Source organism: Pyxicephalus adspersus, chromosome 3, assembly GCF_032062135.1.
Source record: "Pyxicephalus adspersus chromosome 3, UCB_Pads_2.0, whole genome shotgun sequence".
NCBI lineage: Eukaryota > Metazoa > Chordata > Amphibia > Anura > Pyxicephalidae > Pyxicephalus > Pyxicephalus adspersus.
In genome coordinates, this window is record NC_092860.1 from 64,325,732 (window position 1) to 64,351,169 (window position 25,438).

Below are 25,438 nucleotides of genomic sequence, written 5' to 3' on the forward strand. Positions count from 1 at the left end.
CGGAAGGAAACCTGGCTCTACTGCCCTGAATGTGATGTTGCTGCCCCCTCTTTTAAAATTTACCACACTAGGGAGGTGTTTTAGAAAAATATAGTACTATACAGTATACAGAATTATTGCATTTTCAGTAATTTTGATTTATTTATGCATTCTTGTTTAAGCTGATTTTTGTGTTTTTTATTTATTTTAATACATTTAATTTTTTTTCTTACACGATTGTGTGTTTCTAACTTTCTATATTTAGGATATCTACTAGATCCTTGTTTGTGCATATTTCGATAAGTTACAGGTCTACAATATATTAAAAAAATTTCAGGGAAAAACAGTGTACTGCTTTTGGTACAGAATTCCAGACATCAGTGAAACGCACAGGAGGTTAATAAATTGTGACACAATTGTGTCATGTGATGTCATGTCATGTGTTGCTGCTCATTTAGGTTTTATTGACCTTCTTTTAGAACCTGCTAAACACCAGATGTTTTATATCAGATTTTATAATGTCCTGATGTACAAAAACCTTAAAATTATAAAAGGGATTGCTTTCTTTTTTCATGGTTGTCTCTATACCAAAAGGGAGTTCCTACTTAAATGGTAATCCAAGAAAAGTCCCATCCATAAGGGTTTGGAGCAAGAAAAGCAATTATCCGTTTACTACTATAAAATGTTTATACTCTATAAGGTTTATACTTTTTTTTTTTTTTTTTTTGCTTTTTAACATTTAATTTTTTGGACACTGAGTAACATTTTCAAAAATATTCAAAACCCAAAATTGAAGGCACATTCTAATAGTTATCAGGTTGAAATGTAAATACAAAGTCTGCGCACAAAGAAATGTAAACTGATGGACAAAATACTTGTTTTTTTATGAGCCAGTGTGTAAATTCTCATTCTCTCTCATTTCTAAATTTAGCCAGTGGAAGGGTCAAATGTGTCATACCTCCCAACTCTTAAAGATGGGAAGAGAAACATTCTTTGGCTCCGTATGCAGATACACCTCTGCCAACCACCCTTTTTTTGTGAATCAAAAAAAAAATTATTTGCAAAAAATTTTTAAAGCAGCGTTGAAAACAAAGTAAGCAGGCAGGTTCTTTATTGCGGAAAAGGCAGGCATTTTTCTTCCGCAATAAAATTACCTGCCTGTTCATCTTTTGCAATCTACATTGAGCTGCAGATGCGTAGCTCAGTATACAATCTGAGAATAGCTGGCTACCAGAAATTAGGCATCTTCTGTGTGCATTGACATCATTTAAGGTGACCAGGGATCCCAAAGCCAAAAGAGGATGAGAAAAAGATGCCAGCGAAGGAGAGCGGAAAGGTAAGTCAACAACAAGTGACAACTGAGGAGCTGAAAAGATAGTCTGCCCTCCAAAAAAAAAAAAGACAGCTGGAAGTTGTATGTTTCTACATATTTCCATATGACAGTAAAATTTGGAAGAATAGGTGCTAACCTGTTATTCCAAGCTTTCCTGGATTACAGTAGAAAACGTGTCTTCACTAGGGGGTGGAGCACAGAATGTAGGTGGCGAACAATTGTAAGATCCTATTGTGTTACCTGGTAACTGAAAGACCTGAGAGAGCATTGCAACACAATCTTTTTTTAGAGTTTGATGTTAAAAATTACAAAGTGTTATCCAATCGAACTTATCAGCAATATTGCCTTGTTCAATTTTGGCCTTATTTGAACTTTAAAATATAACTATGGTCTCAATGTCTAAATACTATCTCTAATATGCAACATCCCAGCATTATTCATAACCATTCATTAGCAAAATTATTGCTTAACTTCATTATCTACAAAAAAATCAGTTTTAAAGTACCTATTGGTGTTTTTTTCAGTAAAACTAAAGGGTATGGGTTAACCAGAATTTTTCATGATATCTGTAAGCCTAGTCATTAAGTTCAAATTACATATCTCTACATTCCATACCCACTCCATTACCAATTACTGTGCATGACAGAGCACATCCATAGTTACTGTTGAACTTCCCTGCTAATCTTTGTGCAATGAAGCTGCTTATTCTGCAGAATGCACCATGAAATTCTCCCTGCTTACTACTGCTGGGTGGCAGTACAGATTCAGATAACAAATTAGCGTATTGCACAGCTGATTTTGCCTCACAGTTACAAACACACATCTAAAGGGGGGGGGGGGGGAGTCTTTCATAGAAAGCTAATTTGAGGAGGAGAGGATTCTATGTTATGTCAAACACTCTGTTATCTCAGTTAATTCACTTACGTTAAGGTGTATCTGAAAACACAACTAATGTAATGCACAAATATCTAAAACTATTGAAGATTGAAGAATAAATGAACAGATTCCAATTTGCAGACTTGCAAAATGACATAAAGGTGTCTTCAAAGACGCCAACAAGAGCTAACTCCTTAAACCTAAATTGGGTATCGGTTAGACGGATTCTTTAAACAAAAAAAGCTGTAGTGTATGAAAGTACATACCCCTGTAGAGTAAAATAGATTATTAACAAATTGTTATGTATTGTTTTTTGTTTTGTTTTTTATTCCCAAGGTTACCATTGGATCTGTTGTGCAGTAAAAAAAAATGGTAACAGTAGTACTCCTCATAGTTGATTTTCCGTCTCCCCAGTAAACTTCTCATCAAGCAGCCAGACACACCGTTTTGCTTCTCGGTTCATCGATAGGGGTCTCTGCCACAAGTTACTGTGTTGGTGTACACTTCTCACTCCTTCCCTTGTTGGAGTTTAACAATTTCCAGATTTAAAGTAGAAGAGATAAATGGGGAAATTTGCCAACAAGGAGAAGCTGATGGCCATTATTTGCAAATAAATTTACACAAGGTATAAGCGAATATTCAAAATGTTAAAGCCGAACTCCAGTCCAAGATGACGAGTTAAAAATAGCAAATCATCCCAACTACTACTCAGATAGTTAGGTCCCCTTATTCGAACAGCTAGCACAATGCAACCAACTTTGTTTGCTTTAGTCTTTCATAGATTTGCCTGTCTCTGACTGGAGAATGAAAGTAGAAGCAACACTTTAAAACGCTCTCTTCTATCCATTCCAATAGGTTACTTGTTAACTGGGTGTGATTGTCTTCCTGTGCTGCTTGGTCTCCACGCATTCCAGCCTTAATGTACTGGAACTGCATGTCAATTCAAATTATTGCTTGCACTTAAAAATACTTTTGAATCCTTAATGGAATAGAGATAAGTTGATTTACTATGTAATAGATGGGGATTATCGATCACAAATGTTTACAGCTTCATCAGAATAAACCTGATTAACCTGGAATGCAAACCTGTTTAGTATTTAACACATGGAAGTTAGTGTGTGGAGGCAGAACCCTGGGATGGAGAGCCACGTGTTGAGCTTTCAGTAAGCAGTTTGCTGGGAGATGGCAAAATAAGTTGATTTATTTTAAAACAAAACATGAGTAGAAATTCGTCGAAGCACTGTAAAGAAACCTCCAGCCTAGAATTTCATAATTTTAGATTGAGCTGAGTGGGGGTAGATGCTATAATAGATATTTACTGTCCTAACTGGGGACATTTAATTTCACTTCCTATAAGGAAAGAAAATAACGTGCACCAGGAACATTGTCAAAAACAGATTTTTTTTTTGTAGAACGTGAAAGGGTTAAATATCCTTGAGACCATTGGCTTGGATGATCATCCGATCATCCGTCTGAGAATGAGAAGCCAGTGTACCCTCAATGAACTGTAAATTCAGTTCACTGAATATTTGCAAGTCTTTACCATATGATTATAATATTCTTTGTAATGGCACTCTGCAATTTATTTGAATTCAGAGCTTCTGTTTGAGTATTGTTTTCCTGTGTTTGATGTACACTTGGAATACACTCCAACCAGCAACAAAATCACATTGATTAGTAACCAAAGCAGTTTAGAAGCTGTGTTTTAACCTGCTTTGCCTTATCTTTTTTTTTTTTTTTCTCTAGATGCAACATGTCCTAAGAATGTGTGTTTGGGTTGTAATCCAAGTAGGTCAATTTCAGCTTTTAGTTTCAAGCACTGTGTTCAATTGAATGCAGATTATTTAATTAGAATGCAATTCTAATCAATTATCCTTTTCTCATAAGAAAAAGCAGAAAATAGACTGGGTTTTTTTTCTTTGCAGCAAAAAGAAGCTCTATTGGGAACAAACTTTTAAAGAACATAACAGTCTTGTCTTGTGGTTCATACACTGTGTAATAGTATTTGGTCTTTACCCACTGAATTTCATGTGATAATAGACCAGTCAATTAGACATAGTAATCCCTATAAACAGTAAAAGCAGTAAAACGTCTTGTATCCTGACGCATTTCTCTGATAGGCTTCCTCAGGGGACATATAGAGAATATAGGAAGTTTCCTGCCTTATATGAGCATGGATGTGGCATCTGGTGGGTAAAGCTGCGCATGCGCAGGAGGATACTTTTGACCGCATGCACAGTGGGTGGGAATGAGTTCTTCTTGCCAGCACTTCTCTCCTCATGCCCACAGCTAATTGAGTCGCAATTACAAAAAGATCAGCTACTCAAAAATCCACGCAAAGGTGGCAGATTAATGGGGGAGGGTGCGCTGTCCAGCATACCAAGAGGAGACCGTGGCACACAGTATCGGCGGGAGGCTTTTCACATGATTGGACGCGGTCCCCCGCTAGTTGATGGGGATGGGAGGCAGGGGTAGGAGTAACGTGTAGCGAAGAGACTTTTAGGTGATAGTGTGTGAATAGTGGAAGAGGTGGGAAAGTAAGAATATGCAAGGTATGTGTGGTGGGAGAGGGTGAGCAGGAAAGAGGTGGAGAAGGGTGGGAATATACAAAGTGCATAGTTAAAATAATGTGGGTGCCTAGATTAGTTATAAGTCATGTGTGAGAATATCTGTGGGGTAAAGTGAGAGAAGTGTAAAAAATGATATGAATGGGATTTGGGAAACAGAGTGTAATGGATGATTATGTATGTCATGGAAACATTACAATAAAGTTTCACATAGAATATATGATGATGGTATTACTGTAAATGGATTAATATTTAAAATGCAAAGTGATAATATAAAAATGTACTGAATGACGTGTTGTACTCTGCATCTAACCAATGCTCAGAACTATGCTATTACTGTGTTTTATTGTTTGGTCTGACAAAATGTTCTCTATATACCCCTTGAGGAAGCCTATCGGGATATGGCACGCTCGTGCTTTTACTTGTTACAGGGATTACAATGCCTAGTTAAACTGGTCTATTATCTAATGAAATTCAATGGGTAAAGACCAAATACTATTACAGTGTTTATGTACCACAAGAATATTTTCTTAAAAACGTGTGTTCACAATACAAATTTTTTGACACACTTTTACTTTTACAATATACATTTTATATATTGGGGGCCGGCACCACCAAATATTAACGTGCGGTAGGATTGGGACCGTCTCCTTGAAAATTATCCTTTTCAGTTTAGTGCCTATTTTTAATCTAAATTATGCACATCTTGACTTGAGATGTCTTTTATGTTTGAAACCTATGTGAGATTATTTTTCTCTAAATGCCCTAAAGTGTCTCTCCTCTCTTCTGTTTCTTTTTCAGATACTCTAGTTGCAGTGTTGGAACGGGATACTTTGGGGATCCGCGAAATCAGACTCTTTAATGCAGTAGTTCGTTGGTCTGAGGCAGAGTGCCAGCGGCAACAACAACCAATAACCTCCGAGAACAAACGCAAAGCGCTTGGCAAGGCATTGTCTCTTATCCGTTTCCCACTGATGACTATTGAAGAGTTTGCTGCAGGTATGCTACAGTCATTATTTTGTGACTAGTGATTTAAATGACAACTCTCCCTTTTATAATTAATGACATCCTTTATATTTTATGGATTACTATCTATTCTGAGTGGCTAGGACTGTCTCCACTGCTTCCTAATCCTTGCTGGCAGAGTAATTTAGCATTTCTAGGGGACAAATTGGTACCCAACTGCGCTCATTCTTGCAGAAGGTATTTATTTGTACTTCAATAACTCCATTGATTTCATGAATGTCAATAAACAGAGACATTAAGTGCCAAAGTCCACAAATCGTTGACCAACATTAACAAGTACAGCCCACATGTGGCAAAATAACTCCCACTGCATTAAGGCTGCAGAAAATAAAAATGAAAATCAGTGCAATAAAAATAGTTAAAAGAATACAGGCAGTTCCTGGGATAAGGACATCCGACATACAGACGGCTTCTAGATACAAACGGGGCTTCCCTGCTTGCTGTGTGCAGAACGGAGGCTTGAAGGGGGGAGGGGTCGGTTTGCATGACTAAACACAGCTGAGGTTGTGGGTGAGGTTGTGGGTGATGTTGTGGGGGGGGGGGGGTGAGCTTTTTCTGCAGCCTCTTGTAACTCTTTAATGACCAAGACCAACTCTGCAGTTGTTTATTTTTGAATATCAAACCACAGCTTGATCCACAAGTTAAAACATACCCAAACTGAGAATTTTCACTTTACATAAAAGGGTAGACAACTCTTTTATGTTAAGTAAAAATTCTGATTGTTGTTTTTTTTTTAAGTGCAGCACCGTCCCCTAATTCTCAATAGTCTAGGCCAGAGGTCGGCAAACTCTGGCCTTTAGGCTAGATACAGCCTAGCCAGTAGTTTGTTCCGGCCTAACGCCCCCTGGCCAATCCGGCCTAATGCTGGACGGCAACGCGCTGCTCCGGAGCTGCAGGTTGCCGGCTGGGATTAGGCCGGAACAGATAAAAGAAATCTCCGGACCGATCGACTGCCCTGCGGGATTGAAGGTAAGTGTGATTGATTTTTTTTGTTTTGTTTTTTTTTTTTTGTTTTTGCCTTTTTTGAGTTTACTTCATCCGTAATGAATGTCTGGGCTCCATAAAGATATTTTTTTTTCTTTTTTTTTTTTTTTTTTTGTGATTTGTTTGTGATTTGTGCTTTGTTTGTGATTTACTCACAGTGAGGATTTTATACAGTAACTGGCACCATCCTGCCTAATAATAATATGTTGAGATAAACATCTGTCCTAATTGCATTTAATAAAATATTGTACCTGTTTGGACTTACATACAAATTCAACTTAAGAACAAACCTACAGTCCATATCTCGTATGTAACCCGCGGACTACCTGAAGAAGGCAGTTTTACATATATGCAAACTGTTAGTAACTAAAATAATAATTTTTTTTTTATGTGTGTTATTTTTCTAATTTAATTGAGTTTACTGCTCCCTAGGTCCAGCACAGTCTGGTATTCTCACAGACAGAGAGGTTGTGAGCTTGTTTCTGCATTTTACAGTGAATCCTAAGCCTCGAGTGGAATTTATTGATAGGCCAAGATGTTGCTTACGAGGAAAAGAATGTAATATTAACCGTTTCCAGCAAGTGGAAAGCCGCTGGGGTTACAGTGGCACTAGTGATCGAATAAGGTGTGTTCAGTATAAACTTTTTTTGACAAAATAATGTTGCCTGTTTTTTCCTTTCTCAAAGTCTTCATATGTGAAACAACTACTGTTGGAAGCAGGATCCAAATTAAGACACCTTTACAATTTTAAGAGTATGTATTTTTTTTTTCTGTTAAATTATTTATTATAGTTAATTGTACAAGCGTTCATATTCTGGTCACCGTTGTAATCTGGAAAGGCATTTGTGTAGCGTCTACTGGAAGTATACTTGGTACAGTGTAAAAAAGAAAAATGTAAAGAATGTTTAAAACGTTTACTGTGCTGTGGTTGGAACAAAAATGCCAAAAAACATTTCGCTGGTGACAAATTGTAAAACTACCTATTAATTAAGCTAGTTAAGAAACAGAATGCTGTAACTGCATTGCATATTGGTGCAGAAAATTGATTGAAAAAGTGTGGTTTTCTACTTCTTGTGGGACTTCACTGACACAGGAGGACACATGATTCAGATGGTGTTTTGTCAAATCGGTTTACAGTGGTGGAGGGACCCCAGTCATGAATATGATTGATTGGTTCCCAGGTTTGTAGCCAGAGCACTGACTGGCAGATACAGGGAATACTTCTGTGGATACCACATTTCCCTGTCAGTGTTATTCATGTATGCTTTGGAAAACTAAGTGTAAAACTTCACTATCAAGAACAGAGCTGGAATTTAGGGAGGATTGCAGACTTTTGTATGGTTTCTTAATTTATTAGAAACATTTTAGGTATTCTTGATAATAGAGGTCTTTCTGGTGTCTTAGTTTTGTTGTGGTAACATTTTTCTCTTCTAAATTTCAGGTTTTCAGTTAATAGAAGGATATTTGTTGTTGGTTTTGCATTATATGGCTCAATACATGGTCCCACTGATTATCAAGTTAATATACAGGTATGGTCAAACTCCATATACACATTTTTATTAGGAAATGTAGAAACGATGTGTTAGATCCACCTACTGCTTGTGTATGATGGTATCGCAAATGCCAATCTTGATACAATAGAGCTTCTAAAATTAATTACCTCCTTAATTTGAACAGAAAAACTTTTATGTACAATGAACGTGGCAGGTAAATTCAACCTGATGTTTTTCAAGTGATCACATGTTAAACAGCAGATATTACTTACTTACTTTTTTTTTTTTTTTAAAGAACTTCAGTTTTGTGAGATCTTTCTGAAACTTAGGTCTGCACCCATTCTGCTTTGCCTACTAAAATTCATGCCCTCTATAAAATTTTTGTTTCAATCAAGTTTATTACATTTTTATACCAGAAAAACACAATAAAAATATCCATAAAGGCAGAAGGGAAAACTTTATAGTAAGCCATTCACCTAAAAATGTCCGTTGTACCAGATCCAAGATATTATTTTTATATTTTATATATTATTATTTGATATTAACATCAAAACTTTCAAATGAGAGTACCAGTGCACACGTCATAAATATACAACAAGGTTAAGGCATTAATCTGAAATTATTGACCACATAGGCAGAATATACACAAGACAAGACATAATGACCTGAAAAGACTGCAACTGTGGATGATCATCTATATCGACTTCCTGATGAACATCGCTGGATTAAACGGGGTAGGAACCTTGGAACCAAACAGGTCCTTATTGCGTGGAAAGTCATGGCAGGTAAACAGAGTGGATGATGCCACACCCTCCATAAATGATCACCGGGAAGATCAAGGAGGAGTGAAATGTGGTAACCTTATATACCCAATGGGGGTGTAGACGAAAGCTCGGGTCAAACATCCTGGTGATGTATTGATGTCGATGGAAGGTGCCAATGAGGAGCTAAGAAAAGATCTGGCAAAACTGAATAAGTTCCGATTTTAAGGGTCGAACAGGAGAGGAACAAAAAGGAAATTGGACATCCAGAAGAATCGTGGCGGAAGCGAATAAAAATGGAAAACCCCATCCTTCAGTGATCTTCAGGAGTGGGAACAGGAGGGGGTGTAGAAAATGTCATCAGGAGGTCAGGTACCCTGTTAAGAGATGCAGAAAAAGCCATTCTGGACCGTGGAGTGGATGCAGTTACGTCTCTATGCATGAGGGAAGCTGCAGTCGGCCAATCTGGAAGCACAACATCTGGGAGGTCAAGATCTATCAGGAACTGAGGTAGGTCTGTGGGGTCACAAAAGATGTGGTTCTTTCCACCGTGGTAAACAATCAGATGGGAAAAAATCCCTATCGGTATGGGATGTTCTGTTCGCGCAGCACAGAGTAGTGGCTTGAGAACTCTTCGCTGACCGAGCGTATGCTTAGACAGGTCAGGCAGGAGTTGTAGTTGCCCTCTAGCACACACTTCCACATCCCCAAGTGGGACGTGCTTCACGGGCCTTGTTCATGTTATCTCCTTTAGTACGGGGGCTTCTGGTTCTATGGACCCTATCTGTTTCTATGTCAACATCAGATGGAATGTCCACTAATTTGGCGAATATGGAGGATGCGGCATTAGCCAATTCAGAGGTAGGTACTGTTTCCGGTAGCCATCTGATATGAATATTATTCCTTCTATTGCGATTTTCAGCCTCATGGCGTGATAGAATATCTTCATGACAAACAAGTTGCAAGAAAGCTCTGTGCAAGTATGCTGGAGAACAGCTGTGCTACTGAATACTTGTTGCAGGGCCTGGAACTCAGATTTGAAGCTAGCCTCCAATTTATTTATTGATATTTAACTGATTTAAATTATGCTTGGTAAGTGGAGATGTGCCTTCCAGTCCCATGTGCCCTCTTCTTCACTGGCTGGGTTGCTAGAGCCGCAGCTATCTTCCATAGAGGAGGGGAAGGTAGGGCTTGGAATGAGTGAAGCTGGGCTCCCCTGGATTACTTTGGCTGAAGGGGTGGAGCTGTTCCTGCTGGACGTCTAGGTGGGACGTGGATGTGTGGGCCTGGTTGCGGGTTCCCTCATCCACAGCTTCCTCCATAACATTAGGCCGCAGCTTCAAGGCCTGGTCCGCCATAGCTTAATTTGCAGCCTGGTCCCGTGTGGAGTGGTTATCGGCAGAAAAGAAGCCAGAAATCCTGGATTGCCTCTTGCAGGCTTGCCCTTGGGTGCTGTGGGTGATTTTAGGTCCCATGGGGCTGCAGATGGTAAGAAGAAATGTGCAATTGCTGGTGAATTCCCCGGGCGGGTGCAGGAGCTCTCGGATGGTGCTGCTACTTCCGCCATCAGCCAGCCACACCTTCATCCTCTATTTAATTCAATTATGAAAAATTTATCAGGTGAAGTGATTTTTAGCACAAACCAGTAATTCTCAACAATGGTTCTATGGAACCCTAGATTTGCTCCAAAAGCTTCTGGGAGTTCCTTGACCAATGAGCAGTTTGTGCACATCTGGTCAATTTAGGCACAACTAAACTCATTAGTGAGTGGTGAGCTTCGGCCACAATGGTGCACAGCATACCTGCCAATTATGGCACATACATTGTGCTGTCACCCTGCAGGTTAAGGGCCTGTCATTTACCAACTTACAATCTATCCCTCTGCAGAAGGACACATCCCAGTTTGTCGGCTGTGTTTGGATTAGGTGCCAGAGGTTCTCATCAGGTTGGGTATTCTTGGGGATGTGGATCTGTGTATGTTCTTTTTCATGGTAAGGCTGGGACTACGTGGACTGTTTTTTAAATGCTTTCAAAAATGTGGTAGAAGCGTTTACAGGCGGTTTTTCTTCTGCTTTTTTACACCTATGATGCATTTTGCTGCTATTTGCCGCTAATATAGAAGCGTTTATATCAGTTTTAATTTTAACCCTGGGGAATGAGTACAAGGGTACATCATTTCCTAAAGGGGTTAAACATATCCACATATACCAAGTTTTCCAGCAAATTTGCATTCGGTTTTTGAGTCTGACTAAGCATATTCTCGTTAACCAGGTACCATGTCACTTTCCTCTTCACTTGTGCCACTGTGGGCAGCATGCTGGACCACCAAGGCTTCGCCAGAGTCTGTCTCGTGGCTGTGAACACAGATGGTATAACGTTTAAATTGGTACTTGTAGGTATTTTGAGGACGTAAGAGTAGGAGTGCCCCAAATGGGGATTTCCAAATGCATCGTCCCAAGAGGGTATAGATAATTTGGTAGACTCCTGTCCAGAATCTCTTAATTTTGGGGCATTGCCACCAAATGTGGAACAGGGAGCCCGCCGATCAACAAAAACAGCAACCAGAACAACCTGGGCGGTAGGCTGCTAATCTAGTAGGAACCATGTACCAGCAGAGGCGGAGCCTATAGTTGGCTTCATGAAATGATACATTGGGGGTACCGAGGGCTGCTGCATCCCATATTTGCTGCCATTGTGCCTCATCCAATGTGCGCCCAATGTCCATTTCTCAAATGGAAATGGGTGCGAATACCCAATATTAAGCATGAATCTGTAGATCAGTGAGAAGAACACCTTTATCTAGGGGATATCTTTCACAGATGGAGTGGGGTGATTTTGCAAATTTTAGGGTCCTTTGCACATAGTTCCTGTGTTGTAAATATTGAAAGAATTCAGGTCTGACTTTGAGTGTCAAAGGAGTATACCCTGTTTATTGTTATCAAGTCTTTGATCCTTCCGAATCTTCGAGATCCACCATGCATATCCCTTGAGATATTATTGGTGGAATATTAGTCATCGTAGCTAATGTAATGTGAGGAGATATTAAGTTACCAGAGTCCCAAATCCTTAGGGAATGTTGGGAGATGGGGTCACTGATGTTTTTGCGCAGAGTTGAGGGGTCCAAAGCATTGTCAATAGCTAGGGGCTTAACCAAGGACGCCTCGATAAAGACCCAGAGGGGTGCACATGTAGCGGCATGGTATGCTGCTAAAGAAGCCATTTGAGCCACCTGGTAATAATGGTGAACATTAGGGACTGTGCTAGCCTTTAATGTGTTTTGGGGAAAGTATCCCTTTATTTGATAACGGCTTGCTCTACCGATCTAAGTGGAGAGCTAGGGACTGCCAGAGGGAGCACTCTAAACAAGTACAATAATTTAGGTTAATCCATCATGTTAAGAACAGTTATTCTGCTGAACTAGGAAATTCGGTACTTTGGTATAAGTTTTCACCATGGAAGTGGCCGCAATAAATTTGCGAAGTTGGACATAGTCCTGAATATATCCCTGCCTGATCTCATGAACACTCAATCTGCATTTCCTTATCAGTGGGAGCCTCTTAAGCTGCATACACACCTGCAATTTTTCTCGTTGGAAAGGATCTTTCACGATCCTTTCCAACGAGAAAAGACTGCACGATGCATGAACGATGCTGTACATACAGCACCGTTCATGCTCTATGGAGAGGGGAGGGGGAGAGCGACGGAGCGGCACCCTGCTGCGCGCTCTCCCCCTCCCTTTCATTAGGATCGGTCGTCGTCCATCGTCCATGGATCCGCCAGGACGGTCGTCGGACGATGGACGACGACCGACTGTACACACGGCAGATTTTCGCCCGATAATTGGCCGATACCGATTATCGGGCGAGAAAAATTTGCCGTGTGTACGCAGCATTAGTTTGCCATATCTGGGATTCAAGCTAACAGCCATCTATGAGGCACCCACTGATAAGGGAATGTAGATTGAGTGTGGAGGAGATCAGGCAGGGATATATTCAGGACCTGCGATTTATCATGATTGACAGTTAAACCAGACACCCTAGAAAAGTTGTCTAGTATCTTGGACAAATTTGGTATCGATATTGTGGGGTTGCTGATGAATAAAATAACATCATCCGTGAAAAGGGAAATTTTGTAATGGTAACCCCCTAACTCTAGGCCCCAAATATCTGAACATTCACAGATCGAGATAGCCAGAGGTTTCATGGTGTCAGAGGTGAGCCTGAATAATAGGGGATATCCCTGCCTAGTGCCTCGTTGAATCGGTAAGTAGTCCGAGTGGTAGCTGGCATACTGTGCAAAAGCTTCAGGGTCAGTGTACAGAGCCCTCACCCATTGGTCGAAATGTGGACCAAACCCCCAATAGTGTAGGTGATGTTGTAGGTATGCCCAGGATAGAGTATCAAAAGCCTTCCTAATGTCAGGGGACAGTAAGTCTGAAAAAGAAGAGGCTGAAAAATGTGTTTCCTGGGGACAAATAATGTCATCCTGCTGCGAGTGGAAAGCTCTGAATGCCTTGACCCTTTTAGCAGGGGATTTTCAGCCCCTGCACATTCAAACTTAATATTGTTAGTGGCATTTTACGTTAACACAATAAGCAATGCAAGTGAAAGGTAGTATACTGGCATCCCCTGGGGGTCCTGGTCTCCTGGGGAAGGGGTAACAGCAGATCTCAGGAATGTGGTGGAAGGACAGCACAACATAAGTACGAAAGGGGGGAGACAGAGAGAGACACAAAATTAAGTGCAATAGAACCTTCAATGGTATAAAATAACATGTAACAACCATCATTTTGATGGAACAAAATAACCTGCCCATACTGAGTGTGGCCCAGAGCCATCTAGTGAGTGCGCAATGACCACCACCCAAAAGAAGCCAAGCTTATTGTAATATTAAACACTCTCTAGGCATTGAGCATATACCATTACGATATGTAAACTAAAGATAAATCTTTTAAGATGTAAACCACAGTAACATCAATGAAAAAGCATTATAATTACTTCCAACCAACAGTGGTCTGGAGTAATGCTTTAAACCACTCCTGGGAAGATCAAACACAGGAGTTAGGAAGACAACCCCCACTACTCTGGGCCAGAACTGCGGGGTGTGGTATATCAAAGTCATCTGTGGGCAGGGAGAACTATAATAATGTGATCTATCCCTTTAGGAATGAACCACGTGGTACAGTGTCCAGGAAGCCCAATAAGGATAGGGGACTTTAAGCCCACAGCCACCAAACAGTCCAGGCATCAGGAAAGGCACAGTGTTTCTTACGAATCCTAGCGACACCAGGAAAATAGTGAGGCTGACATCCATTCATCTGCCAAAGGGGGGGGTATCCATTAGATCAGTGATTTTGGACCGTTTGCGTCACACTAGTGTACCGTGAGAGATCTTCAGGTGTGCTGTGGGTAAACAGACAAGTTAGGGAAGGTCGCCATGGTTACATGAGTGTGAGTGATCTCGGAGCCCTGGCTCAGTTCTGCCCTGCCTTACCTCTCCCTGCTGTTATCCAGAAGCCGGCTGCTACATTTATAGGGATGCTGGGGATGTCTTTCTGTGTAAGAAGGCTCCATGTAACAGTGAGGAAGGAGGCAGAGAGGGCGGGACCGCAGACTGAGGTGAGCACTGCTGGTTAGTAGTTTTTTCTTGTGCGGCACTTTATTCTCCTATGACTGGTGAGCTGTAGCTTTCCTGTCACTATGGTCTTGTAGTGCAATGTTCTGCCATTCAATGTCTCAATAGCTTGAGTCACTTCTGTAACATTTTTATTGTTGGTAGATCATTTAAAAAGTAGCTTGCAAACCAAAAAAGTGGGCTCTAAAGGTGTCATAGTTCCTGGCTTGTGATAGCACAGAACCCATAGTGTGACAAAGGAATACAGAGGCTGCTCCCTGCTTTCTCTGCTCTCTCTCTCGGCTCTCTGGTTGGGTGAGTCATATTGCAGTTATAACTTCGTTTTATGTATTTTCTTATAAATTGATGGCATATACTTGTTTTATTCTCTGTATCCGATATCTTGATTTCTAGTGGTTGTTAAAATTCTAACTTTCAGGGGATGTAAATATACATTTCTTTTTTGTAGAGTGTCTACTACATGTCACTTGACAAATATTTGACAAAGGCTTTAAAGCTGCCCCATTTTTTTCTAGCATTTTTACTCAGATCAATATTTGGGTATAACATGTTACTGGGTACTGAAGAAACCATGCACCATTCCAAAATATAACTAAATGGAATTGAGATTTATATTCTATTAACAGACAAGAATGAAGAGTGCAAAAATATACTATACATAAATATATATTTAGCATTTTTATTGTTGGTAGATCATTTTGACTTGGTCATTTTAAAAGTAGCTTGCAAGCTACTAATTTTTCAATGTACAAAATGTGCCGTGGCTCAAAAAAGGTTGAAAAACACTGCATTAGATCTATCAGGAAACAAAAAACATTCTGGGTGATTTTCTAGGGAAGAACCAACTTGGCTGAGCCAAACTTTAAGATCCAGGGGGTTCAGCAACTAAGGAGATTTACCAACACGCTATCTAAGCCAGTAGAAGAGCCATAGAAGATCGAGGGTCCAATGGTCCTTCAGGGTTCGGTTCAGAACGGCGGGGCCCCTCACTAATCTTTCTTTGTGAACAGGAACGATTCTGCGATGTCTGCGGACAAACTCGGTGTGCAGATGAGCGCCCAGCAGTTGTAGAAGCATAAGTTGTATCCGGCAGAGTAAAACCCAAACCCTGTAAGCACTTTTCCGCCTCCTCCGGCGCAGCAATGATATAGGTGATTTCTTTTGTAGGTAAAAGATAACTTGAATGGCAATCCCCATCTATACCTAATGTGTTGCTGTTGAAGCACCTGCAGCCATGGTTTCAGTGCCCATCTCTTTTGAATAGTAGAGAGGGCCAAATCTGCAAACATTTGGTAGTCGTGGCCTTAAAGACTAAGCGGTGCTTTCTTGCGAGCCGCATGCATTAGGCGCTCTTTGGTCTTGTAGAAGTGAAAGGAGACCAAGACATTGCATGGCAAACCATTTGGTTGTCGTTTGGTGGGAGCTCTGTGGATGCGGTCAAGCTCCAGCTTATCAATCCGAATCATTGGGCTAATTCTTGCAGTGGTGCCGTGACCCTGGATGCAAGGTCAACAATTCTGAAATCCCCCAGATCTAAACATTAGTACGGCGTGACTTGGTATCCATGTCTTCCAGCTTGTAATGAAGGGTTTGTATCTCCTACTTTAGAGAATCTATATCCTCGTGCCCCTATAGAACAGTTGTAGTGTCGTGCAGCCTCCTATCTAATTGTAATGTGCGGTGGTAAAGTTCCCTAATGTCCTGGAAGAAGTGATCCACCAGCTTCTTGAACTGTAAATCCAAGGCTGCATGGAGTTGATCTTATCCAGGATGTTGGGGGCTGCTAAACTGTCATCCTTTTCTGGGGTTGGAGAGGGGGGATATATTTGGGAGCCATGCAGAGATCATTAACACTTACTGTGATTGGGTCCTGAAGTCACGCTGTCTGCTGGGCTGCCGTGCGCCATTTTGGATGCCGCATGCTGCAGTGCTGCTGTCTTGTTTAGAATACTGCATCCTCTGGTGCTGGGAATGGGTGCCCATCACAGGCTTTAGGCTTGTGATCAGCTATTGCTCAGTGCTTGCTGCGATAAGAGGTGGCTTTCTCAAGCAGCTACCATTACCGAGTGCTGTATATGCACACTCCTTATTTACCTTTTTTACAGGTTATCCGACCATGAAAGGATGATTCCCACAGCTGCACTCAGAGATGACCACAGCTACGGGACTTCTGATAATGTGGGATCACTGTAGGGCAAATTAGGACAGGTTTCCCCATTCACCTATTAGCGCTGATTGGCTGAGAAAAGGTAAAACCCTGATGGCGCCTAGCAGAGCAGTGTCCCTACACAAACTCTTGATTGCTCCTGCAGCCCTAGTAGGGCTGTGGCACATGTTCTGCATCACAACCTCTCTCTTGATTGGATGAAAAGGTAAACACTGATGACCATTACAGCCAATCAAGGGAAAGGTTGTATAAGGCCACTGCTCACGATATCCCTAGTGGAGCTTCGGCACAACACCTGCCAGTGTTCCGCTATGGCCACCGGATGCAGTGTCTCCACACGACCTTTCTTAATTGGCTGAAAAAGATAAATACTTTCAAGCGTTATCAGGGTTTACCTTTTTTCTGTTAAGTACTTAAAAATCAATCTCATATAATAAAATGTAAATACCTTTAACCCTAAATACTGGTCTCATTATTTAAAAAGTATATTTACCTACTGTTGTAAGTAAAAGTGTGTGTTGATTCCAAAGTCCTACCAAAACGCTTGTAAACGCTCCATTGCTTTCAGTGGAAGCTTTTATAAGAAGTGTTAAAACACCTGTAAACGTATGAAAACAGCTATAAGTGCCTTAATTGACATTAATGAAGTCTTTTACTTAAATTTTTAAGCTTTTTTCAACACACCAAAACCTGTGGGTTTTTAGGCATTTTTGCACGCTTTTCCAAACTTTTTCATTTTTAAAACGCAACAAGGAACCGTTATCTTAAGGGCTCAAAAATGCACCTCAAGTAAACTCCCTGGTGTAGACCAGTCTGTTGGAATGCATGAAAATTTCCAAACATGGGAAACTTTCCTGTGACACTGGGCCTTTAGTGTAGTAGGCCAAGGTTTCCTTCTTGCGGATGAGCTAATTGTAATGTTTTTTTGTTTTTTGTTTTTTTGCCCTCTCCTTAGATGAGTTTTGATAGGCTTCCTATAGGCTGATAGTGTAAATGATTATGAATCTCAGGATGCTCACTGAAATGCTAGCCACTTGTCTATCACTGACCAGCAATGTAAGAGGATTTTTTCCTATTGACAATGATGTTAATATACTGTGAGCTCTAAATATTTTAATTATTGTCAGGGTTCCATGAGGACCTGAAAGTTGCTAGCGATTTGTTTCTATAATCTACACTGCTTGATAGACTTTTGGACCAGATGAGATTTATGCCTCAAAAGTCCACCAGTACAAATTTTAGGTGACTATTTACACACACTTTCTAACAATAAAACATTCTTCTTCCTCTTTACTTTTGTTCCTTTTTTTAGGTTATGCTTCTTTCTAATTTTTGTTAAAAAATAAAAAAATAAAGTTTTGCTGTGCTTTAAAGTTCATAATTTTCTTAAACAAAATTACATGACTACATTTTAGTATGTGTGAAAAAAAAGGGTAAAGTGTTAGAATAAATTTAAGAGTTAGGATGTGTGGGACCTAACAATAAAAAAAAATAATCCAAGTTAAACTATACTAGCCTATGGTTCTTTGTGCTGATACCTAATGGGCCTGTTTATTGTAAAAAGCAAAAGCAATAAACTAAAATGTACTTGTGTTTGTTTTCTTTTGGACTTCTTAGATTATTCACACAGACAGCAACACTGTGCTAGGACAGAATGACACAGGATTTAGCTGCGATGGTTCCTCCAGCACATTCAGGGTGATGTTTAAAGAGCCTGTTGAAATACTTCCTAATGTCAACTACACTGCCTGTGCCACACTAAAGGTATGCTTCCCCTAACGCTTTCTAAAAACCGAGATATCATTGTTCCAAATTTACCCAAATAGTTGGATTATGTATGTTTTTTTGTTTCTCTTGGAAGAGTTGTCAGTTTTTGTACTTGGCATTATGCAGACATTCTTTTCAGTAGAATGCTTTCAGCATTATTTTCCTTATTTTTCTATTGTAATGCTGATAATATATTATGTAACAAAAAGGACATCTCAAAATAAACCTCCAGACCCGCTGGGTGTTTGTCATAATAAATGGTTGCATTCCTTGCAGTTACAGCAATAATTGTTAGATTACTGCTCCCCAAAATAATTATTTGGAAAGCAGTGCAGATTTCCACTGAAAGGTATTGTAGGGATAGTTTCAGAAGAAAGGCTGTTTGGTGTCTGCTTAGATTTCATTGTTACTTCTTGTTCCACTAAACCTAAGGGAAGAAAAACCACAGTTATAACGTGGTTCCGTCCTCACTGCTATTACAGGCCTATCATTACGTTTTCTAACATTATATAAAAGAGTAGCTACCCCTTTCATACTTACTGTATAATGTACATTTTTTTATTATTTTTTTGGGGAGCGTCCTCCTTTCCATCTTTACTACCACAATGATACCACTACTGGTTATCACCTGTTACTAATCCCAGGTGCCTAGTGGTTGCCAGTAGTAAATTGGGAAGTGACTAAGCCTAACTTGTTACACTAAGGATTACACTGTTAACAAAACATAAAACACTTGGAAGTGGGGTCATAATACATGGGTACTGGACAGTTGGAGCACAATACAAAAAAGATGGAACATATTAGAAGGGTAGGCATTAGAAAGCTGAAACAAAGTATAGGGTAAAGGTACAAAACGGACACAATAATAGGGGTTACTGGATATTTATGACAAACTGGGAACACTAAATTTTTGTAGTTGATATGCCCCACCCAGTTTTTGACCACTTGGATACAGCTCCCCCCACCCCACCTGTCTGAAAAGAAATTCTGGGGAGGACACTGGCGTAGACTTGCCCCTAAAGAACTGATGTTTATTGCTTTTTCTGTAACAATCAATGAGTCCTTTACATCTCTTTACTGGAATTACATCTCATTAGTGGCTTATCGCAAAGAATTGAGGACCAGCACACAGGTGACCCTGTAGACCAGGGGTCAACAAACTGTTTTGGCTACTAGTCCATTTTAGAAGGTCAAGAAGGCACACTAGGTCGGACGCTCTCTCGAGTCCTGCACTGATAGCTCCGCCCCCCACCAGGGCTTGAAGAGAAATCCCGTGAAGAGAAATCCCTCTCCTCCGCAATGCATACGGAGGAGAGGAAACGCCCCTGAAAGGAAATACCTCCCCTCCGCAATGCATACGGAGGAGAGGAAACGCCCCTGAAAGGAAAATCCCTCCCCTCAGCAATGCATAAGGAGAAGAGTGAAGGCCCCTGAAAGGAAATCCCTCTCCTCCGCAATGCATACTGAAGGAACGCCCCCTGAAAGGAAATGCCCCCTTACCCGAGCATGCGGCTCCGGAGCCGCGGGTTACCGACCCCTGCCAGCCAGGATTAGGCTGGATCAACAAGGCTACATCTGGCTTTGGTCAGCTCATGTTTTCCAGCTGTGTTGATGGTCCACATATTAGTTGTCCACTACTGAAATGTGGTCCACCAACAAAGCTACATCTTCATTGGCAGTTTCTCCTCAGACACATGTTTGATGAAATTGATCCTGGTGCAAGTAGAACACTGCAATAACATTTTTCAACAAATACATATTTTGGGAAAATGCAGGTCCAGACCTAACAAACCTCCAAAAACCTTAAATAAAGTTAGCTTCCTTCACCCTCTAGACTCCCTGTTCACTGAAATACAGTTAGGTCCATAAATATTTGGACAGTAATAACTTTTTTCTAATTCAGGATATTTCTGTACATTACCACAATGAATTGTAAATAAAACAACTCAGATGCACTATCACTTCATTTCAGGAGCTCAAAAGTAATTGGACAAATTAAAACGCTGAAAATAAAATGTTCATTTCTAATACTTGGTTGAAACCCCTTTGCTGGCAATGACAGCCTGTAGTCTTGAACTCATGGACATCACCAGATGCTGGGTTTCCTTTTTAATGGTCTGCCAGGCCTTTACTGCAGCGGCTTTCAGTTGCTGTTTGTGGCCCTTTCTGTCCGAAGTCTTCAACAAGTGAAATGCATACTCAGTTGAGTTCAGATCAGGTGACTGACTTGGCCATTCAAGAATGTTCCACTTCTTTGCTTTAATAAAATCCTGGGTTGCTTTGGTTGTATGTTTTGGGTCATTGTCCACCTGTATTATGAAACGCCTCCCAATCATTTTGACTGCATTTAGCCGGATTTGAGCACGCAGTATGTCTCTGAACACCTCAGAATTTATTCGGGTGCATCCCCGTGCCACTGGCAGCCATGCACGCCCAAGTCATCACACTGCCTGCGCTATGTTTTACAGATGATGTGGTATGCTTTTGATCATGAGCTGTTCCACGTCTTCTCCCTACTTTTTTCTTGCCATCATTTTTGTGAAGGTTGATCTTGGTTTCATCTGTCCCAAGAATGTTTTTCCAGAACTGTGCTGGCATTTTTTAGTTTTTTTTGAGCAAAGTCCAATCTAGCCTTTCTATTCTTGAGGCTTATGAGTGGCTTACACCTTGCAGGTGCACCCTATGGATTTACTTTCATGCAGTCTTCTCCTTATGGTAGACTTGGATATTGATATGCCTACCTCCTGGGGAGTGTTGTTCACTTGGTTGGCTGTTGTGAAGGGGTTTCTTTTCACCACGGAAATTATTCTGCGATCATCCACCACAGTTGTCTTCCATGGACGTCCAGGTCTTTTGGTGTTACTGAGTTCTCCAGTGCTTTTTTCTTTCTCATGATGTACAAAACTGTAGATTTTGCCACTCCTAATATTGTAGCAATTTCTTTTTTTTGTAGCTTAAGGATGGCTTGTTTTCACCTGCATGGAGAGCTCCTGTGACCGAATGTTGTCTGTTCACAGCAAAATCTTCCACATACAAGCATCCCCCTCAAATCAACTCCAGGCCTTTTTATATGCTTAATTGATAATGACATAACAAAGGAATTGCTCACACCAGCCCATGAAATAGCCTTTGAGTGAATTGTCCAATTACTTTTGAGCCCCTGAAATGAAGTGATTGTGTAAAAGAAAAATGCTTTAGTTCCTTACATTTTTATGCAGTCATTTTGTTCACTGAATTAAGTGTGAAAGTCTGCAGTTCAACTGCATCTGAGTTGTTTCATTTAAAAATAATTGTGGTATGTACAGAACCAAAAAAAGAAAAAAGTTGTCTCTGTCCAAATATTTATGGACCTAACTGTAAGTATTCCCTATACTTAAGCTTTTTCCAAACTGCAGAAAGCTGACCCAACTATTCCCACTATTCTGATGGCCCCAAGTCCTGGTACTCATGGAAACCATTTCCTGATAGTCACCCACCTTGCCCTTCATGAAGATGTTCTTTTGACCTTGTCCTATTTTTCTTCACAAGGTGATTGGTTCTTTCTACAGTAATGCCTTCTCCCACATTTTTTCCCCTTCCCACCTGATAGTTTGTTTTTTGCTCTCCCCCTCTTTATGTAGATAGAGCTGTACTGGTAACAAGTGAAATCACCTTTTTCTCAGACATATTTAGTTAAGCATATTAAATAGCTGGCAAACCTGTCAGAGTCCGTGTTTGGATAAGGTGTTCTGCCACCCACACAAAAAAAAAAAAAAAATAGAGCAAGTGATTGAAGTATTTATTAAAAACTGGTTGGCTCCTGGTACAGAACCTTACATGCATGCATAGACAGTAGAATGTATATGTAAGTTTCACTTCATACCTTGATTTTGGACACAGTGGGTTCATGTAATGATATGGTGAATGTGTTGCTGTACTGCCTTGAAGAAGGAACATTGTGATGTGTTGACAAGTTGCCTTGATATGTGACAATTTCCTTTTATTTATAAATTTTAATGCTGTAAAAGATAAAACCACTGTAATGACTGTCTGTTCAAATAGGCAGGCAGGAGAAGTTTTTGCTACAGCTGCACTGTTTCTACAGTACAGTGTGCAATATGGTAGTCCCTTGTTCCTCCATTCCAAACAGACCATACCTAAAGGTTAAATTTTGCTACTAACTATTCTTAAGGCTGACTTTCTGTGCAGGAGGGACATATCATGTGAGTGTGAGGCTAAGGTGTCTGTGTTTTTTTTTTTTGTTTGTTTGTTTTTTTTTATCTTTCTAGTGACTACTGATGTACCTAATTGTCTACTGTATAGTCTAATAACTGCTACTAAAAATAATTTAACAGTGAGCATGAAATCTCAGTTTTCCTGTTTTTAGAAGAGAAATTAGAAAGGTTAGGACATGGAACTGATAACATATTTCACTGTGTTTTTTGTGTATATAATACTTGGGTTTGAAAACTGAATAAACAAGTTCTAAATTCTATTTTAGGGACCAGATTCCCACTATGGTACAAAAGGACTACGAAAAGTTATTCATGAATCCCCTACAACTGGCACGAAGACTTGCTTCACATTTTGCTATGCAGCAGGAAATAACAATGGGACATCAGTTGAGGATGGACAAATCCCTGAAATTATCTTCTATACATAGGATGCATAATACAAACTTCTCAAGAGAATTATAGGCACAATACCCTTTCCTTTGGCTACCTAACAAGTCACACATATGCCCAAGGAAAGTACTGTTTTGTAGGAGAGTAAAGTGAGCTGGCATTACCGGTTTTCATTGGGGGTCTGTGACCCTGTCATGCTTTTATGCATCCCTTCTGAGGATTGAATAGCTTTCAAGATTTTGCCAACTTCATTTCAGCTTGAAATTTGTACAATTCCAGAAACTAAGAATCGGCCTACTGACACCTAAAAAAATATTTGTAAATGGTATATACTAGTGGTGTTTCCAGCCTCTTAGCATTAGATGGGATAAAGGATCTGGCTGCTCTCACAAACTCTGCTTGGAAAACTTGCATTAGTACATTAGACATACTGAAAAGACTTTATTTTCTTATGTGTGAGTGATTGTGGCACAGTGCTTGGTTTTGATTGGTAACCTTTACAAACCACCTCATACCTGATCCAATCCTGCAAGGACATTGAAAAGGGATTGCAACAATTTCACACCTACTTCATGACCATTTCTTGCTTTTTGTTGAATGTCTGTTCCTGTTTTTTTATTTTGTTCAGCATTGATGATAAAGTGAATATATAACAATATACACCCTCACTATAGTGGCTCAGTTGTACTTTGTATACAGAAGGTTAACAGCCTGGGATCTGGACCTTCCTTTTTGATACATATATGCATCTCTATACATTTACAGTTATTGGCTCATGTTGTGTTTATCTATTTTTCGTGTCCAAACAGGACTTTTACCAAGTTGGACCTATTCCAAAGGGGACATATACTGAGGTACCACTGTATTTCAGAAGCAGTGTATCTGACATTCAGCACACATTCCCTGATGGATAATTTTCAAGGTGCATTCTAATGGTAGTGATTGATTTGTCACAAAAGAATGTTTGCTAAATCTCAGATTAACTTCTTTACAAATAGGCTGCTAAGTGTGGAATGGCCTAAAGTTTACCACACTTGTTGGTATGGTGATAGTACTAATTTACAACTTGTTGTTCAGGATAGATCACCTGAGGGGATGGCCCCTGTCCACTTGAAGAGCAGAAAGATTTAAGGACTTTTCAGGGCTACCCCTGTCATTTTTTGTGGTTCATTGTTTTTGTGTGGTTTTGTTTTTAACCCTGGGGTCAACTGCATGGTACGTCCCCCCCTTTCCCTTTTCCCCAATAAAGCTTGAAGATTCCCTGATTGCTAGCCACAGGGGAAGAGGTGTAAGGCTGGGGTGGATTTGTGCCATATCCCCCCCTTTTCCTTAGGTGTGATCCCTAAGGGATTTGCTGGTTGCCCCTGATTTCCCCATTCCCCTCCCCCCTTTACCCTTTGTGGTGGGGTACTGTGCCCAGGTTGTGCTAGTCTCCTGCTGTGGCATTCCTATTTTACTTTTGGTAAAGCTGGGCCATAAGAGGAGGGGGTGTGTGTGTGTGTTTTGTTTTTTTATTTTGTTGCTACTTAGTGGTAGAGGATGATTGTGCCTAGCATGTCTGTTCCATGGTGCTGTCTCCAGCATGGTGTTGACTCTGAAGTCCACATTGTTCTGGCATTGACACTTTCCCAGTTCTTGTCTGTATCTGAACACTCCTTTAGCAGCTAATTCTTTTATCAAAAGGTTCTTCAAACTCTGGTTTGAGACTGAAACTGCCTAGAGATCTTTTTTTCCCCTCTATGGGACTTTTAGTTGGGTTTGGAGAGGCTTGCATGCCCTTCTTCTTTGAAGCTATTTTAAAAACTTCAATAAAGCACTTGACTATTAAACATATTTCTTTTCTCCATCACATCAGCCAGAAGAATCTGGGATTTTCTGTTTCAATAAATTTGTATTGATTTTCAAAGTATTGTATTAACCAGTATCAAAAAACAAGATTAAAATTTAATAAAGACAATTTTTGTATATATATTTATGAGAACAATACATAGGACAATATATAAGCAGACATACTGATAAAAATAAATAAAAAAAAGAGAATAAAATATAGTCCTTTAGATGTTTGATATTTCTTTTGGGTCAGAAATAAAGTCTTCGGTTGATGATAGTATAAAGTCTCAACATAAAGAGGAGGCAGGTTTTGGTAGAAGTCTAACATCCTACTACCTATAGTTGAGGTCATATTGAATAAAATCTGATATTTGTTAATATACACAAAATCGTAAACAACATTTATGGGCAGTGGAA

The 25,438-nt window shown here is 40.1% G+C and overlaps 1 protein-coding gene across 2 annotated transcripts in view; it reads left to right on the plus strand.

The window, feature by feature from the left end:
• BTBD2 (BTB domain containing 2) overlaps window positions 1–25,160 on the plus strand; it is a 48,856-nt gene extending 23,696 nt beyond the window's left edge. For both annotated transcript variants that reach the window (XM_072404955.1, XM_072404954.1), the window contains exons 5-10: window positions 3,935–3,976; window positions 5,557–5,754; window positions 7,198–7,390; window positions 8,207–8,294; window positions 18,438–18,584; window positions 23,068–25,160. In XM_072404955.1, coding sequence (XP_072261056.1) covers window positions 3,935–3,976; window positions 5,557–5,754; window positions 7,198–7,390; window positions 8,207–8,294; window positions 18,438–18,584; window positions 23,068–23,229 — 830 coding nt within the window. In that variant the 3' untranslated portion in view covers window positions 23,230–25,160. The remainder of the gene's footprint in view (window positions 1–3,934; window positions 3,977–5,556; window positions 5,755–7,197; window positions 7,391–8,206; window positions 8,295–18,437; window positions 18,585–23,067) is intronic.
• The last annotated feature ends 278 nt before the right edge of the window (window positions 25,161–25,438 follow it).